The sequence below is a fragment of the Colias croceus genome, chromosome 23 (genome assembly GCF_905220415.1).
Source record: "Colias croceus chromosome 23, ilColCroc2.1".
Classification (NCBI taxonomy): Eukaryota; Metazoa; Arthropoda; class Insecta; order Lepidoptera; family Pieridae; genus Colias; species Colias croceus.
The window spans coordinates 1,393,161-1,409,803 of NC_059559.1; the positions used below are offsets into that span (position 1 = coordinate 1,393,161).

Below are 16,643 nucleotides of genomic sequence, written 5' to 3' on the forward strand. Positions count from 1 at the left end.
GTAGGTGGTTAAATTTTAAATTTAAATTATTCGATAAAATCCTAAATAATATAATACGAACAGAAATGATATTATCATTTATCAGAAACCAGTCGATAGAAAATTGGATTTGGGTAAAAAAAAAAACATTCTTCAAAATAGATATTTTATTAACATCGACTTACACTGTCTGTATTAATAACAATTACATTATACTTAAAATACAAAACTAGCAATTGACTAGTAACAAATCACGTCTTACAATATTTATTTTAAAAACATAAACTCAATATTATTATGTAATCGTTAAATATATACATAATACACTAATTAAAATGCCTTAATTAAATCCATTTAATATTATTATACATATTTTTATATTAATAAGTATTAATATTATTAAGTACTAGATGTCATAATTAATAAAAGCCGTAAACGGCTAAAAAGGAACTAAGGAACTAAGGAAGCTAGATAATAAGTAATTTATTTATTTATTTCAAGATAGAAACGTTTATCGAAAGTAAACGTTCAAACAACAGAAAAAAAAAATGTGTGCGTGTACTAGTGTACACACGTAAGAAGTGAAACTTTTTTATGACCCTATTTAAAAAATAATAATTTAGGTACTATATGCAACTTTACAGAAATACGTCCGCGTCGGTCGAATCACGCGTGGTAGGGATAAGAAAAACTGTTACACTAAATTTTTTTCCAACCCCGATAAAGAAGTTTCACTTCAAAAAGAACAATAATAATTGATTCTACAACAATTGAATTACGTTTAAGACAAGAGAAAATTAAAACGTTTTTGTTTGGGTTATATTAGATTGGGTTTTATTACTGGTGCAATAAGTTAACAAATGCTTGGTATTAATTTGTTGGCATATTGTCCTTTTCGTGCAACCTAGTAAGTACCTACTTACTTGGTTTCAGTTATAGACTTAATTGTCAAGAAAAAAAAAATAACGCATACATGAAAAAACAGAATCGCACAGAAAATGCAAACCTATATATTTATATTTTATTTAAAACACATCCAAATCATAAGAAAAACAAGTCTTATGATGTACCTATCTACTATCTATGAATAAGTATATTTCTAAATACATATCTGAACAAAAACAAAATAAAGAATGAACGTACAAGACGTCATAATTTAGAAAGTAGACTACTTTAATAGTTGATAAAGCCTAAAGGAAATAAAAATAGTTGTTTTAGATTTATAAATACACTACGTAAGGAGCCATACAATATTGATCTATAATATGGAATTTGCAGTACCTACCAATGATATTATGAATTGCAAAAGATGTTTATTGATAATTTATCTGATAGGGCCTCCAGACTCATGCGAGAAGTCTCGCCAAGACTTTTTGCCGAGAACAAGCAAGTATTCACATTCTCAAAAGACTCAAATGTTCTCATTAGTCATCTCGCTCCCAAGTTCCCAACCGATATGGACGACGCTACGGAGACGGCAGCAGGATTGACTTTATGTGCCAACTGCCATTGCATAGTGCATACTGTCATTATGTTTTAGCCAAAAACGGAGAACAGACGAGAACGAGAACGAGAAGACGAGAAACTGTTCACATTCACGCTTCTCGGGTGTTCTCGGAGGAAGCGCTATGAGAGATTTCAACTCATGATTATTATTGATAGAGTTGCTTTGGCACTAAACAATGAAATTTTACATCTATATATGCGAAAATTCTAGGACCTTTTTATTTTTATTTTTGAAGTGAAACTTCTTCAGGCGCTATGAGAATAAAATTTCAAGGTCGCGTCATGGCAATACCGTTACGTCATGGAGTAAGGCGACGATTTTGGTACCTTTGAATATTGACAAAGATGTTTCACTTCTGACACGTGTGTGACACGCTCTTTTTTATTTTTATTTTATTTTATCAATTAAGCTGGCACTTTATTAGCAGCAGCGGCAGCTGCAGCGGCCGCCTTCTTCTTGACAGCGAGTGCAGTTCGCTGTTTCGCTTTGATTTGCATCTTTTGGCTTTTCGACAGTTTCCTCTTCTTTGTTTCTGCGGCTGATGCTGTAATGTAAAAATATGGTTTTAAGACGGAAAAAAAAGTAAAATTTATTTTTTAGTTTTATAGCATTTGAATGATTTTTAAATGAGAATTTTTAAACAATATAAAATAGCTCAAATCTTGCCTAATGATCGATTTGTTTCTATTCTTAAAAATTCAATAGAAAATTAGAAAGAGTAGTGTAGTGTAGTATTTGTTATTTTTAGTCAGTTTTTATCTATCACAAATTAAGCAACAACCTGACGAATGTATTGAATTTATTAATAAAGGAATGTATTGAAATAATTCACAATTTTATAACTGCAGTACCATTTTTTTATAAAATTTATGCACAAATGTATTAATGTTTTATACATAATTATATAAATAAATAATCTATAATCTAATTAATAAATATAATGACATCTATTATATAAAAATGAATCGCTAAACGTGTTGGTAAGCTTGTCTATAACTCGAGAACGGCTGAACCGATTTCGTTAATTCTTTTTTTTAATAATATTCCTTGAATTACGAGGATGGTTGGTATATGGAGAGACAACGTAAACATCTACCAAGGGCGAATCCGGGGCGACCACAGGTAATGTAATAGATATAAAATTGTATTTGTAAACATTATGAAATAAATCATAAAAAAATACGTGTGTCACTCGGGGACTGCCGCGGTAAAGCTATTGCATGCTATGCCTTCAAGCCACACCTCCGCCCGTCGGAGTGGGGAGCGTGAGGTTTTTCGTTACGCAATTTCTGGATTCGGTCCCCGCGCTCAAGGCCCGCGATAGAAGCTATGCAATAGCTTAAAAAAATAAAGAAAAAAGAACTTTAATGTTTAAATCAAAAACCTATAATATAACTAAGATATAACTTACTAGACAAATATATCTGTCTGCTCGCCGCAGTTCGCGCGAGTTCGCCGAGCGTGTTCGCGAGCACCGCGCCGAGCCGCAGACAGTCCGAGCGGGACGCGGAGTGCGCGCGAAGCGAGAGCGTTGCTAGCCTTATTGTGAATAAATATTTCACATTGAGTTACTATGTACTAGATAATAGATATTTCACATTAACATACGGCACGATCTGATCTAAGCTTTCGCTTGTTATGGAATTCAGATGGCTGATAAACATACAGAAGATATATCATGATAAATAAATACTTTTATAGATAATCAACACCCAGACACAGAGCAAACATCTATGTTCATCACACAAATATTTGCCCCGGGTGGAAATCGAACCCACGATGTGTCAGAAGTGAAACTTCTTGGCATGTTTCAAAGTAGATATTTTGCAAGAATCCGACAAAGTAAGTAGATATCTTTCATAACATGTAGAAAATTAAAAAAAATTATTGAAGTGAAACTTTTTTAGGTGCGTTGAGAGCACAGTAATATTTCAAGATCGTGTCATGGCACTACCGTCTCGTCGTGGAGCAAGGCGATGAGAAGTTTCACTTCTGACGCGTGTGCTAGGTATACACGTTCTTTTTACACGCTTTATTACACGCTTTATATTAGCTTCACCTGTATGTTTGTTTGTAACCGACTTCTTTGGGCGTGATTTTGACCCGCTTTAAACGGCCAGATTTCGTTCAAACTTTGTAGATTTATTGAGGACCGATGACAATACACTAATTTGATATTAAAATTTTCTATTTTTTAGTTCGGTTTTCTATAAAAAGCGTGTTTTTTAGTTTTTTTTAACTATTATTATTTAATGTCTAAAGAGATAATAAGGCAAGTAACGTAAACAAATTCCAGTCACCTCCCCGCCAAGTCCTGCTGATCAGTGTCCAGGTCACACGTGAAGGTGGTCCCGTTCTTGTTCTTGTTGCCGAGTGGCATCTGCAACCAACGGGACTAATGCCGGATTATGGTATATCAAGGTATGAGGGTATGGTTATAATGGTAGATGAGCACATTAATTTCCATCCTCAATCATTTAGGAGGTTTGGCGTAGTATGCTGTAGACTCGGGTTCTAATCCCGCCGCATGACTTATTGAAAAAATGTTTTATGTGTGTTACATGCAGGCTTGAAAAATGTGGATTCATATTAATTATCTGTTTAAATCGGAAGTTTCTGAGTTCGATGGTATCAACAAACAATTAATGCAAATTATCTCTCACTGTCGATAAAGCTAATTTTGAGATTAATTTTCCATCTTAATTCTTATTAGTTCAGGATACATCGCCCATTTTTGCAAGTGACTACTATCAAGCTAATTTTCCGTTAGTAGCTTTATTTTGATGAGACACCGAATAATTTCGTGTACGAAAGTCTCGATTGTGGTAGCTAACAGAGATAACAAGGATAAAAATTTTTGATTTGATGGTTCTCAAATATTTATTACTTACTAACTGATTTTTTTTTTCAATCTCAAGATAATTACCTAAATTACTAGCGGTCCGCCCCGGCTTCGCCCGTGGTACATATTAACGTTTTCTCTACATAAGAACCATCCTCGTACTTCAAGGAATATAATAAAAAAAGAATTATCGAAATCGGTTCAGCCGTTCTCGAGTTATGGAATTACAACGAAAAGTGGCATTGATTTTTATATATTAGATTCGAAAAAATATTTGTCCTACAAAATCTATGGTTGGTTCAAAGAGTCCCCCTTTCCAAAGTGTATCGATAACGAGGTCATCATAAATGATTACTAACAAGCTGATTTTTTTGTTTTCACTTAGTTAATGTTTATATAATTCAACAGACATATTGTCCTACAAATTGCGTAATAAATATTTGAGAACCATCAAATCAAAAAATTTTATCCTTGTTATCTCTGTTAGCTACCACAATCGAGAGTTTCGTACACGAAATTATTCGGTGTCTCATCAAAATAAAGCTACAAACGGAAAATCAGCTTGATAGTAGTCACTTGCAAAAATGGGCGATGTATCCTGAACTATATAACTCTAGTCGAAAGTCGGCATGACGATGACGGGTGAGAATCTGCCTTCCGCCCTGGGGGACAAGTACAGGGATACTTTCTTAAAAAATTTAAATATATTGTAGAAGTAGTCAATAAGCGAAACAATGGCGTGTGATTGTGTGATATTAGGGATACCTAGTTTGAATTTTTGTAGCGTTTATTGCATGTATGTTATTATTTAACCAGTATTTTAATATTTTTAATTATGTATTTTAATTTATGTAAGGTAAATAATTTTATTTTAATTAATTATGTGTGTGTAAATTGGTATTTATAAATAAAAAAAAAATTAAATAATGTCTCTGGACAATATTCCAGAGGTGGCGCGAACACCCTGTGATGGCGGGTGCCGTGTCAAAAAAAAAAAACTCTAGTCGAATTGCCTTATTCTAAAACAATTTAAGTGGAATTCGAATAATTAAGGCATATTAAAATATAGGCTTACCTTATATGGCTGCGGGCATATTCCAAACAAATATCGTTCTATTGTCTGTTTGAACTCATCAGCAAATATAAGCGCGGTGGCATCACTCTGAAAATATAAATAAAATTATTATTACTACGAAATTTAAAGTTATGAATAAACAAAGAAAAAAATTAAAATAATGCAGACGGATTGAGATCCTCCTTCTTTTTTAAAGTCGGTTAAAAATAAGGAAAAAGATACCTTTCCTTTTTTTTCATTTAGATGTAAAAGCATTGCTAGGCATATGTTTCTCTGGGCGATGGAGGGGGGAGCTACTTAGTCAGTAGGAATCCGACATAACCCATGGCCCCTTCCCCGGAGGCCGTGGGTATCAATGCAAGATTTCCCCACTTAAAAAAAAGCTTATGTTTCTGATTCTTTCAAATGTATGGAAATAAAAGAGTTATATATTTTAAACTAAGTTTCCGCGACTCCATGCATGCATGCACGATTCAAGGATTTTCGGTTTTCGACAAGGAAACATATTTTGGAGTTAAAATGTCTCAATTTCCTAATTCATTGGGAATTCATCCATTATACAGCACACGGCTTTCTTATAAAGATTTACTAAATTTCTTTTATTTTAATGATAACTTTCCAGCTTCACATGGTTAATGTTTTCCAACCTCAATAAGAGTATAAGGACTTTTTAGCTCCAATTGAAATGATTCAGTTACTAGTTTCATTACTAGCTGGCTTGTCAACCTCCATCAGGCCAACTTCCATCTGCCCATTTCCACCATCGCAGGTCTTTGCTAGTAATTTACGGCAGGGAGATTTTCCAAGGGCCATGCCATTGGGCCGCCCCCCGGACTCTTGCAGGCGTTTTAATTTCAAACTATATTCGTACCAAATTACATCATTCATTTATATTCAACCTCGAACTCAGGTGAACAAACAAACAATCTACTAAAACACCCAACAGTTAACTCAGAAACAGTGCGTGAAGCGAGGCAGTTATTCCCGCACTTAACCCGATCTTTACACGTCTTTACAACTTCTCACGAATAGGGTTGTCCCAAATACTTATATAAATATTATAAATGCGAAAGTTTGTGAGGATGGATCACACGTCATGTCACGCAAATACTACTGAACCGATTACAATGAAATTTGGTATGTAGCTGAAGACCCAGAATAAGACAAGTTACTTTTTATCCCGGAAATCTCGTAAGAACGGGAACTATGCGAGTTCTTCGAAAACGCGGGCGGTATGTACCTGGACCCATAACTTGTTGCAATTAAACAGGTGTTTTACTTTATATTTCGTTTTATTAATCACTTTCTTATAATAGCGTACAGTGTGGTAGGTACAGTGCAGCGTCGAGCTAGCAAGCAAGAGAGAACACTGCCACGGAGGATATGTGTAAGATGTCAAAAATGACATTTAAACTTTATAGTTTATTAATTACAACAAGTACCTAATATTATAAGTACCTATGTCCATATTAGGTTTGTCTTATATTCTCATACAAGCGGTACCTAAATACATACAGTATATTAATTATTAACTAGGCGCAGGCAGCCCTAATATAATGCGTTTGCAAATGCATTTCCAATAAACACATCAGTTCTCGAATGTATTTCGAAAGAAATATTTACGCGCCTCCATCGGCCGATATCTTGGCGAAACTCCAAACGCAAAATTGTATTTATTTATGTATGACACATACGTGTAATTTTTATTGGTAGACATTTTTAGGGTTAGAAAGAAAGAAACATTTATTTATCAAGGACAGCACAATACATACACATGGACATACTTACTTAAAAAAGAATCATTAAAATCCATTCATAATTGGGAAAATCGAGTTTCTTTTTGTATGTATGTTACATACAAAAAAAAACATACGGTACGAATTGAGAAACTTTTCTTTTTTGAAGTCGGTTAAAAATTACTAAGACTTCACTGTTCGTCTGTCTGTCCAACAAATAATAAAAAATCGAAGTCAAGCAGCTGTAGACACGGTCATGAATGGGATGGGTTACCATTTTTTTCAGCTCGTTAGTTTTTTTGTACGGAACGCAGCGTTGCAAATCCGTCTCGCACTTGGCCTATTTTTATTGCACAGTCGTTACGCGGTCTAAAATGCTGTGTAAATAATTCGAATGAGTAATAATAAAATAAAAATGCCGAGTTTTATTTTAGAGAAGATTGAATATAAAATTATATTTTTTTGTAATCGTAGCGAAAGTTATGTTATTGTTAATGTTTTAATTGAATAATTTTTCAACGCCCACATTTCTAGAATTAAATATAATGTGTAAATGGTCTTGATTGAAGACTTTTTCACACTTTTTAACCGACTTCAAAAAAAGGAGGAGGTTATCAATTCGGCCGGTATGTTTTTTTTTTATGTATGTACATTGTACACTGATTTCTCCGAGGTTTCTGAACCAATCTACGTGATTCTTTTTTTGTTCGATGCGGGATGGTGTCGAATTGGTCCCATAAACATTTTATTTGGATAGGCCCAGTAGTTTTTATTTTATGAGCATGTTTGTCTGTATTTGTAAATGTTGCAAGTGCAAGTTTGAAGTGTTGTTTTTAACGCAGTTACTTGACTTGTGTTCTTATTAATGATTGTACGAAGGTATGAAAATTAGGTTCTCCATAGCAATTTATTTCAGCCCGAAGGTTAAGGCTGTGCGTTGATATAGGTCTACCAGAATCTGATGGCATATTTATATTTAAGAAATAAAAGAATTTCATGTGGCAACTTATTTGACAACTATCAAATTGGTTGTCAAATTATTTGTCTTTTTTGCAGTTGATGAATAATTTTTAGGATTTTGTCTAAAAAATCTTCGAAAATGTCGAAAAAGCCAGTGCGATCACAAATAAGATGTGTTGTTTATAATGTGTATAGAAAAACATTCGAAGAAGAAGGGTCAAACACATCACAATTTTCAATTTTGATGATTTTATTGGTAAATTGGACTTCCCCGTTTTGATACTTTAAATTAAAAAATATTATATGTAGGTAACTATAATATTGTTTGTTGATTAGAATATAATTTTATGAAAACTTATTACAGGAGTTTCCAATACGGCTATTCGTCAAGTCCAAGCTGTCCAAGTCAATTTTATAATGTGTGTATCTGTTAATACTTACGAAAATAAACATAGTTTTATTTTATTTTATAAAAAATTATAAGCAGTTTTGATCTAGGTACATTATCATTATATCGAAATTTTCACATGGCATACTGGTAATAAATATACAAATATAGGTATGTGTAAATAATGATATATATTACCTGTATAAAAGTAATAATATGTATAATTATTGTATATTATACATGTAAGTATGTACCTACATAATATCCATGATAATATTAAGTGGATATCTCATTATTAAGTACAGTATTGTCCACTTATGTAATGTGACTAATGATATTGAGGACAAAATAAAAAATAAGCAGTATCAAGATCGTTCAGTCCATTTTCCCCAGGGTTGCACACTCAAAATTTTGATTTCACTAATTGCCATCAGATTCTGGTTTACCTATAGATCCCTATGTCAGTCAGTCAAACACTTTTGAGTTTTATATACATACTAGTGGTCCGCCCCGGCTTCGCCCGTGGTACATATTTCACAATAAAAGGTAGCCTATGTCCTTTCTCGGGTATCAAAATATCTCCATACCAAATTTCATGCAAATTGGTTCAGTAGTTTAGGCGTGATTGAGTAACAGACAGACAGACAGAGTTACTTTCGCATTTATAATATTATACCTACCTAGTATGGATTATTAGTTTTAATATTAGTATGGATTTAGATGAATCAAGTAAGATAAATATTATCAAATATTATATTCGTAAAAAATGTTATGCTTAGTTTCATCTAAATCAAAAATTGCAATCAAGGTTATAAATATGTTTAAAATGCATACATTTGGCGCCAAATCATAGACAGTTAAAAAAAAGTTTTTTTTATATTCAACATTTTATTTTAAACACAACGAGCATTTTTGACACTTAACAAACCGCCTCAATGCGGAATTGAGTGAGATATGGATATTGTGGGTGTGTCACTTGGCCGGTGTGAACTGTGTGACTGCGAACGACGGACGCCTTATGTAAACAACAAAAACAAATTGCTGTGGAGTGTGGCTTCATTTTTATAAAATACTAGCTTACCGCCCGCAACTTCGCCCGCAGCTTCGCCCGCTTTGTCTAAAACCTAATAAATTATATACTAAAACCTTCCACTTGAATCACACTATCTATTAAAAAAAACCGCATCGAAATCCGTTGCGTAGTTTTAAAGATTTAAGCATACAAAGGGACATAGGGACAGAGAAAGCGACTTTGCTTTATACTATGTAGTGAAGAACAGAATAATAATTAGCACCGAATAATGTGCTTCAGCCCAAAGTCTTTTCTATATATTTCGAATATTTTCGCTTGCATATTTATGCTTATATATATAAAGCTGAAGAGTTTGTTTGTTTGAACGCCGTTGAAAACCAGAAAAACTGCTTACGAAACGGTGAATGATAACTTCAAGTTTTTTACTGCTCTACCAAACATGACATACGAAGGAATAAAAGAATGCTGCGAAAAGCTTGCCAGAAAATATGATCAAGACATTTCTGCAGAAAATTTAATATCAGAATGTTTACATTATAAACATTATCTTCGTGATACACGAAAGAACGAAGAATTATTTATTCCTGATCTATACTTGCAACTGAAGAAAGAATTTCTGACGTCTACATTCCCAAATATTGAAATAAGTCTCCGAATATTCCTTACCCTAATGATCACCAATTGTGCTGGTGAACGATCATTTTCTAGATTAAAGTTGATAAAATCCGATCATCGAAGCACAATGTCACAGTCACGATTGAATCATCTAAGTTTAATGAGTATAGAATCGGACTTATTAAAATCGATTGATTTTGATGAACTCATATCTAATTTTGCTGCGAAGAAATCGAGAAAAAAAGTTTTTTAAGCTGTATATAATTACTGTTATTTTAGTGCAAAAATAAATTTTTAAACAAATTTTCTAAATCTTGTTTCTATTTTACCAAGTGTGTGATTTGATATTTTTCTTATTATGTTATAAAATTTGTTGTTGTATATCGAAAATTTTCAGAATTGTGGGGCCCCTGCCTACCTCGGGGCCTCGGGCCCTGCCTTAAAGACGGCACTGTGAACGCGCTAATCTCTACTGGTCCGAATTTAAAAATTCTTTCGGTGTTAGATAGTCCATTTATCGAGGAAGGCTATATATCATCACGCTAAGACCAACAAGAACGGAGCACTGCGGGTAAAACCGCGGAGCACAGCTGGTAACAAATACCTATCCGCAACTGAAAGCGGCTTGACTGTGTACAACAGTGAAGTTTAGTCAATCGTGTTCTTTTTAGAATATAATCCAGGGCCTTTTCTACAAAGTTAAAATATTAGTATGGTCTATATCACAACTTGGTCTATATTAAGAGAAGACGCGGGCGGAAAACTAGTCTATAATATATTTTTCATATAGATAACGGATAATTTATGTGTAGGTACTTTTAGTTGTTTTATAATAATCTCAAATCTGACGCCTGTGGTTACCTACTCAGCCTGTTGGAAAATCCACCATTGTAATCCTTTCGAGGCCAAGTGCATACGTCCTTGAGAATTATCAAAAATAAGCTAATTTGCGTCACTTGGCAAGCAGCGTCGCTACAATTACACAGATTTATAATATTTAGCAACAAAATCATAGTTATTGTCGTTTGGCAAGCTTTGTGTACTGGGCGCAAATAAGGTGACCTATTTTTTCTTGTTTTTTTTTTGGCAAATTTATTGACCTTCGTGCATTAAATTAAATTATACTATATATTATATATTGTATTTATTGTTTGTTTTGTTTGTTGTCATTATCTATATATTTTACTAGCTTTCCACCCGCGGCATCGCCCGCGCAGTCAAAGAAAAACCCGCATAGATCCCGTTGCCGTGGGATTTCCGGGATAAAACCTATGTCCTTTCTCGGGTATCAAAATATCTCTATACCAAATTTCATGCAAATTGGTTCATTAGTTAAGGCGTGTTGAGTTGAGTAACAGACAGACAGACAGAGTTACTTTCCTATTTATAATATTATAAGTATGGATTTTAAGTTTCTATGTTACATAATGAACGTGGAGAATATTGTATGTGGCAGATACAAAGTTTTTAGGGCTATTTTGTAATTTATCCCCATTTTCGGGCAAGTGAATAAAGACTAGTTTATTATCAAATATAGTATTTACGCAAGATCTCATGGAAATAAATCCCGACAGTTCCTTTTTAAATTAAAATTAATTTATGTGTGTTTAAATAATTATTAAGAAGTAGGCCTTCCTGTATATTTATTTGATGTCGCTGTGTGTCATATTGTAATGCAGATGTCGGATATATGTGTCATCGTGATGTGTGTGGAAGGAAGAGATATAAATAAAACTATAGTTAATATTTTCGAAATATGACAGTCTTAATGACAATATTTATAAGCTTAGATTTATAAGAATTGAAAAACATAGAGAATGAATATTTTTATGTTACAAGCTGATGACCCGGCAAACGTTGTTCTGCCTTACCCTTATTAGGTTTAGAGACATTTATTTTCAAAAGAATTTTACAATTCACTTAATCTAATTCAATAGTGTTAACTTGTACACCTTGACAAAAAAGTAAAAAAAATTGCGGGTGAGCGGAGAACTACTCTGTACAATAATATCGTCTAATGACGGTATGGCCACAGGTACGGCTGTTTTCGTAAGGAATGCTAACACGGATATAAAACAACTAAATGTGACATCAAGTGCAAGAACTAAAATAAATATAAATCGTAAGTTTATTTAAACTTATTATATTTAAATTTATTATATTATACTAGCTGTACCCCGCGGTGTTACCCTCAGCTCCTGTTGGTCTTAACGTCATGATTTATAGCCTTCTTCGATCTATTGGGCTATCAAACACCGAAAGAATTTTTCAAATCGGACCAGTAATTCTTGAGATTAGCGCGTTCAAACAAACATACTCTTCAGCCTTATTAATTTAGATATTACGGGAAGGAAAATTAGATGTTGGCCGATTTTCAGGTCTACCCAAATCTACTCAATATATCATGAGAATCAGTTCAGGGATTTCAGTGGAGTATGGTTACTAACATTTTAATACGAGAACTATATATGAAAAAAATATGAGAGAAGAGAAGAGATCATTGATTGTATTAAGCAGTCAAAAGTACTTATGAAACTACAAAACTACTGAACCGATTTGAAAATCTCAATAAGATTGCCCGCTGGCCGCTATGGCCGATTTGATCGATATTTTAGTTGATTTCATTTCATATTCAAGATCAAACTTGTCTAAAGCTTCATTTATTTTTTCAAAGGCTGAAATATTTATATACAAAACGTATTGTAAGCGTATGAGTTATTCATTTATAAAATGTTATAAAGATCATAAACATATTATTTGATTGACAGTCATGAGAGAATATTTACTTTAAAATTCGTTTATTTTATACAAAACTAGCGTAGATAAAGATGTAACAAGTGATAACTACGTTAAAAAAATCCCACTTCAAACTTGCACTTGCAACATTTACAAATACAGACAAAAATGCTCATAAAATAAAAACTACTGGGCCTATCCGAATAAAATTTTTATGGGACTAATTCGACACCATCCCGCATCGAACAAAAAAGAATCACGTAAATCGGTTCAGAAACCTCGGAGTAATCGGTGTAAATACATTAAAAAAAAACATACCGGTCGAATTCTCCTCCTTTTTTTGAAGTCGGTTAAAATATTAAATGTTATAATAATTTATTATAATTAATTTTATACAGTTTATCAACAAAATAGTATGTACATATAAAACAAAGTCGCTAATTTCTGCTGTCAGTCCATCGCTACGTATGCTAAGACCCAACTAAGACCTAAGTATGATTTTGATGCTATTTTTTAATTGATAGATGCAGGTGGTAGGTGGTTCGGGGAAGGTTTTTGTATGAGTATAATAATTAATTTATTCAGTTTCGGTGCGGGTAAAGCCGCGGGGGGACACTTATCTAATATATAAAAATCAATGCCACTTTTCGTTGTAATTCCATAACTCGAGAACGGCTGAACCGATTTCGATAATTCTTTTTTTATTATATTCCTTGAAGTACGAGGATGGTTCTTATGTAGAGAAAACGTTAATATGTACCACGGGCGAAGCCGGGGCGGACCGCTAGTATTATATACTTTCAATATATCATAGAAATCTACACATCCAAAGAGTATGTCAGTGTTAAAAATTTAACATGGTTTCAGTAACATGCTTTTTTTAAATAATTCAAAGTAAGTACCTAACCTAAACTTAGAGAATACAAAAAATAATTCACCATTCTCACGATATAAATAAATGCTGTCTATTTCTTCTTCATTCAGCAAAAGTTAAATGCACAATGCACATTTACTTACAGTAATTTAAATCCATACTAATATTATAAATGCGAAATTAACTCTGTCTGTCTGTCTGTTACTTAATCACGCCTTAACTACTGAATCAATTTGCATGAAATTTGCCGCGGGTGGAAAGCTAGTACCTACGTAATAAAATTTAATTTATTGTAAAAAGAAAATAACATTTTAACTACATACTTGAATTCGAAAGTCAATTTGCTTGTAAAATATACCGGCAGAAATGAGAATCTCCTTTTTAAGTCGGTTAAAAAAGGAATAAAAATAATTCAGATAACATTTGGTAGGTACTCAGATAAATTACTAGGTATTGAAGAAAGCGGGAAATCTTCTATACGCATGTTAAGTACCATTGAGTGTGTTATTTTGTTTATTTGTGTCGTATAAATATCAAATATCTCTTCAATATCTATAAATTACAAAAAATACGCACCTTGATTGATAAATACTCAAGTATAGGTTACTAATTTCACTAACTTTTAAGATTGATATTTTAATAAATTTTCAAAACTAGTTTTGAATCAAGATTCTTCATTTAATTTCTTATTCGATTTTTTTTGCACTAGTGCTTTTTTGTAGCCAGTACTTTCATATTATTTTTTGTCATAGAGAACAGTTTTAATTTATGGCCAATTATAAACGCTTGTTGCCGTTTTTATCATGATACATGTCACAAATGGTTTGAGAAAAAAGAAAATAGTGCGATATTTTTAAGATTAAATTTAAAAAATATTTAAAAAAATAAATAAAGTAGAAGTAGAATATATTTACTTCCTGAATATTTAATAATGTTTATCAGTTACATTTTTTTATATTCCTATAAAATTATAGAATCAACCCCAGAATAAATATTTATTTATTCGTAGAAATAAAATACATAAATTAAATAATTTACCTTTACACTGCGTGTTTCCTGAGTCCTCTCTTCCGAACTTTTCCCATCGATTTCCCAAAAAATGATCAACAAATAGAAGACCACGTACAATTTCCGAGTCATGTTTTTTTTTTAATCACAACCACAAACGAAACAAAACTGGCGCCTTTTTTAGCGCGCTTTTGAAAATTGACTTTTCAAATTTTTAAATATGGAACATCGATAAACGCGCGAGACGTCAAATCGGCGATGGCCTCCAGGGAACTGGAACAGGCATAGACAGCAAGACGCGATTATTTTTAGACTTTAATCGAATTAACAGTTTATGAATTGATACTGTACACATGTATTTCAGTCTGGGTTGATATCATAATGGAAAATATTTCCGTCCGTAGTTTTAAACTAATATTGCAGAGAAAAGTTTTTATTGTGTTTGTTCCTTTGCAAGAATTTTACTAAAAATAGTAGTTGGCTTAGTTGGTAGTGAAGCCACAACGAAGCTTTCGAAGGTCGTGGGTTCGATTCCCACCCAGGGCAAACATTATTGTGATGAACATATATGTTTGCTCTGTGTCTGGGTGTTAATTATTCTAGTATACTAGCTGTCCCGGCAAACGTTGTTCTGCCTAAGATTGTTATCACTTAGGGGTATGAAAAAAAGATGTCGGCCGATTCTCAGACCTACCCAATATTCACAGAAAATTTCATGAGAATCGGTCCAGCCGTTTTGGAGGTGTATGTTTACTAACACTGTGAAACGGAAATTTTATATATTAGACTCTGTACCTTTTGTCATTCGTAGCCACTCGCCGCATCGCAATGAGGATTTGTCGTATGTTCGTTTGAGTGATAATGTCGAATTCTCGTAAATTATCTGTTTTAAATTTTTATAAAAGTTCATGTAATATTCATTACTTGGAAACAAGTTGACTACGCATAAAATAATTAAATTTGACGAAATTGCAATTTATTTATTTATAGATTTAAAGGTTCTAAGAATACCGAGATTTAAAACACACGTACAAGAGCTTTAAGCTAAAAGTTTAGAAATATTTCGATTGTACTATAATATACGTATCTGTACCTACTTAATATGATAAAGCTGAAGAGTTTGTTTGTTTCAATGCGCTAATCTCAACGTTAATCTGTCGGTACTTAATATTATAAAGCTGAAGAGTTTGTTTGTTTGTTTGAGTGCGCTAATCTCAGGAACTACTGGTCCAATTAGAAAAATTATTTCAGTGTTAGATAGCCTATTTATCGATGAAGGCTTATATCATCGCGCTAAGACCAACAGGAGCAGAGCCACGCGGGTGAAACCGCGGGGCGCAACTAGTAAATAATATTCCAAGAAATGCACTACCGGCCTTTTTTAAGTCGGTTAAATACAACGTTATTTGCTTAAATATAACCATGATGTTATCCTTCACCATACACTATTATGTGCAATGTGCAAAAAATATATTTCTACGCAATCGCGTTTAGAATAGCTTTGAAGTTTGAACTAAAATAACACAAATATACCAATGATGCTTGTAAAGAACGGCGCTCATAAAACATTTCTTCATCAACATTTTTATATCCACTGCATATTTTTACATTATACAGGCCACATTATTTATTTTTTTGAAGTGAAACTGCTTTAGGAGCGTTGAGAGTAAAATTTCCAGGTCGTGTCATGACAATACGGTCACGTCATTGAGGAAGGCGACAGTTAAGGTATTTTTGAATCTTGCCAAGGAAGTTTCACTTCAAAAAGAAGAAGAAGAAGTTTCACTTCTGACAGGTGTGCTCGGCACATGCTTTTTTTTCTTAGAGCAAGTAACTGAGCTAGTGGTTCACCTTATACCTTCGTAACTGAATATTCGTATACGTAATTCA

At 33.0% G+C, this 16,643-nt stretch overlaps 1 protein-coding gene across 2 annotated transcripts; it reads right to left on the reverse strand.

The window, feature by feature from the left end:
* Positions 1-625: 625 nt before the first annotated feature.
* Positions 626-15,129, reverse strand: LOC123702300. 2 transcript variants are annotated; one of them, XM_045650015.1, is made up of 5 exons: positions 14,784-15,129; positions 5,404-5,490; positions 3,787-3,881; positions 2,898-3,025; positions 626-2,030 (listed from the first exon to the last, which is right to left on the reverse strand). In XM_045650015.1, the coding sequence occupies exons 1-5, from the start codon at positions 14,883-14,885 to the stop codon at positions 1,891-1,893; spliced, it is 552 nt and encodes a 183-aa protein (XP_045505971.1). In that variant the 5' UTR covers positions 14,886-15,129; the 3' UTR covers positions 626-1,890. The 2 variants fall into 2 exon arrangements, with proteins under 2 accessions (XP_045505971.1, XP_045505972.1); XM_045650016.1 differs by having other exon boundaries at positions 3,787-3,866; positions 14,784-15,124.
* Between the last annotated feature and the right edge of the window lie 1,514 nt (positions 15,130-16,643).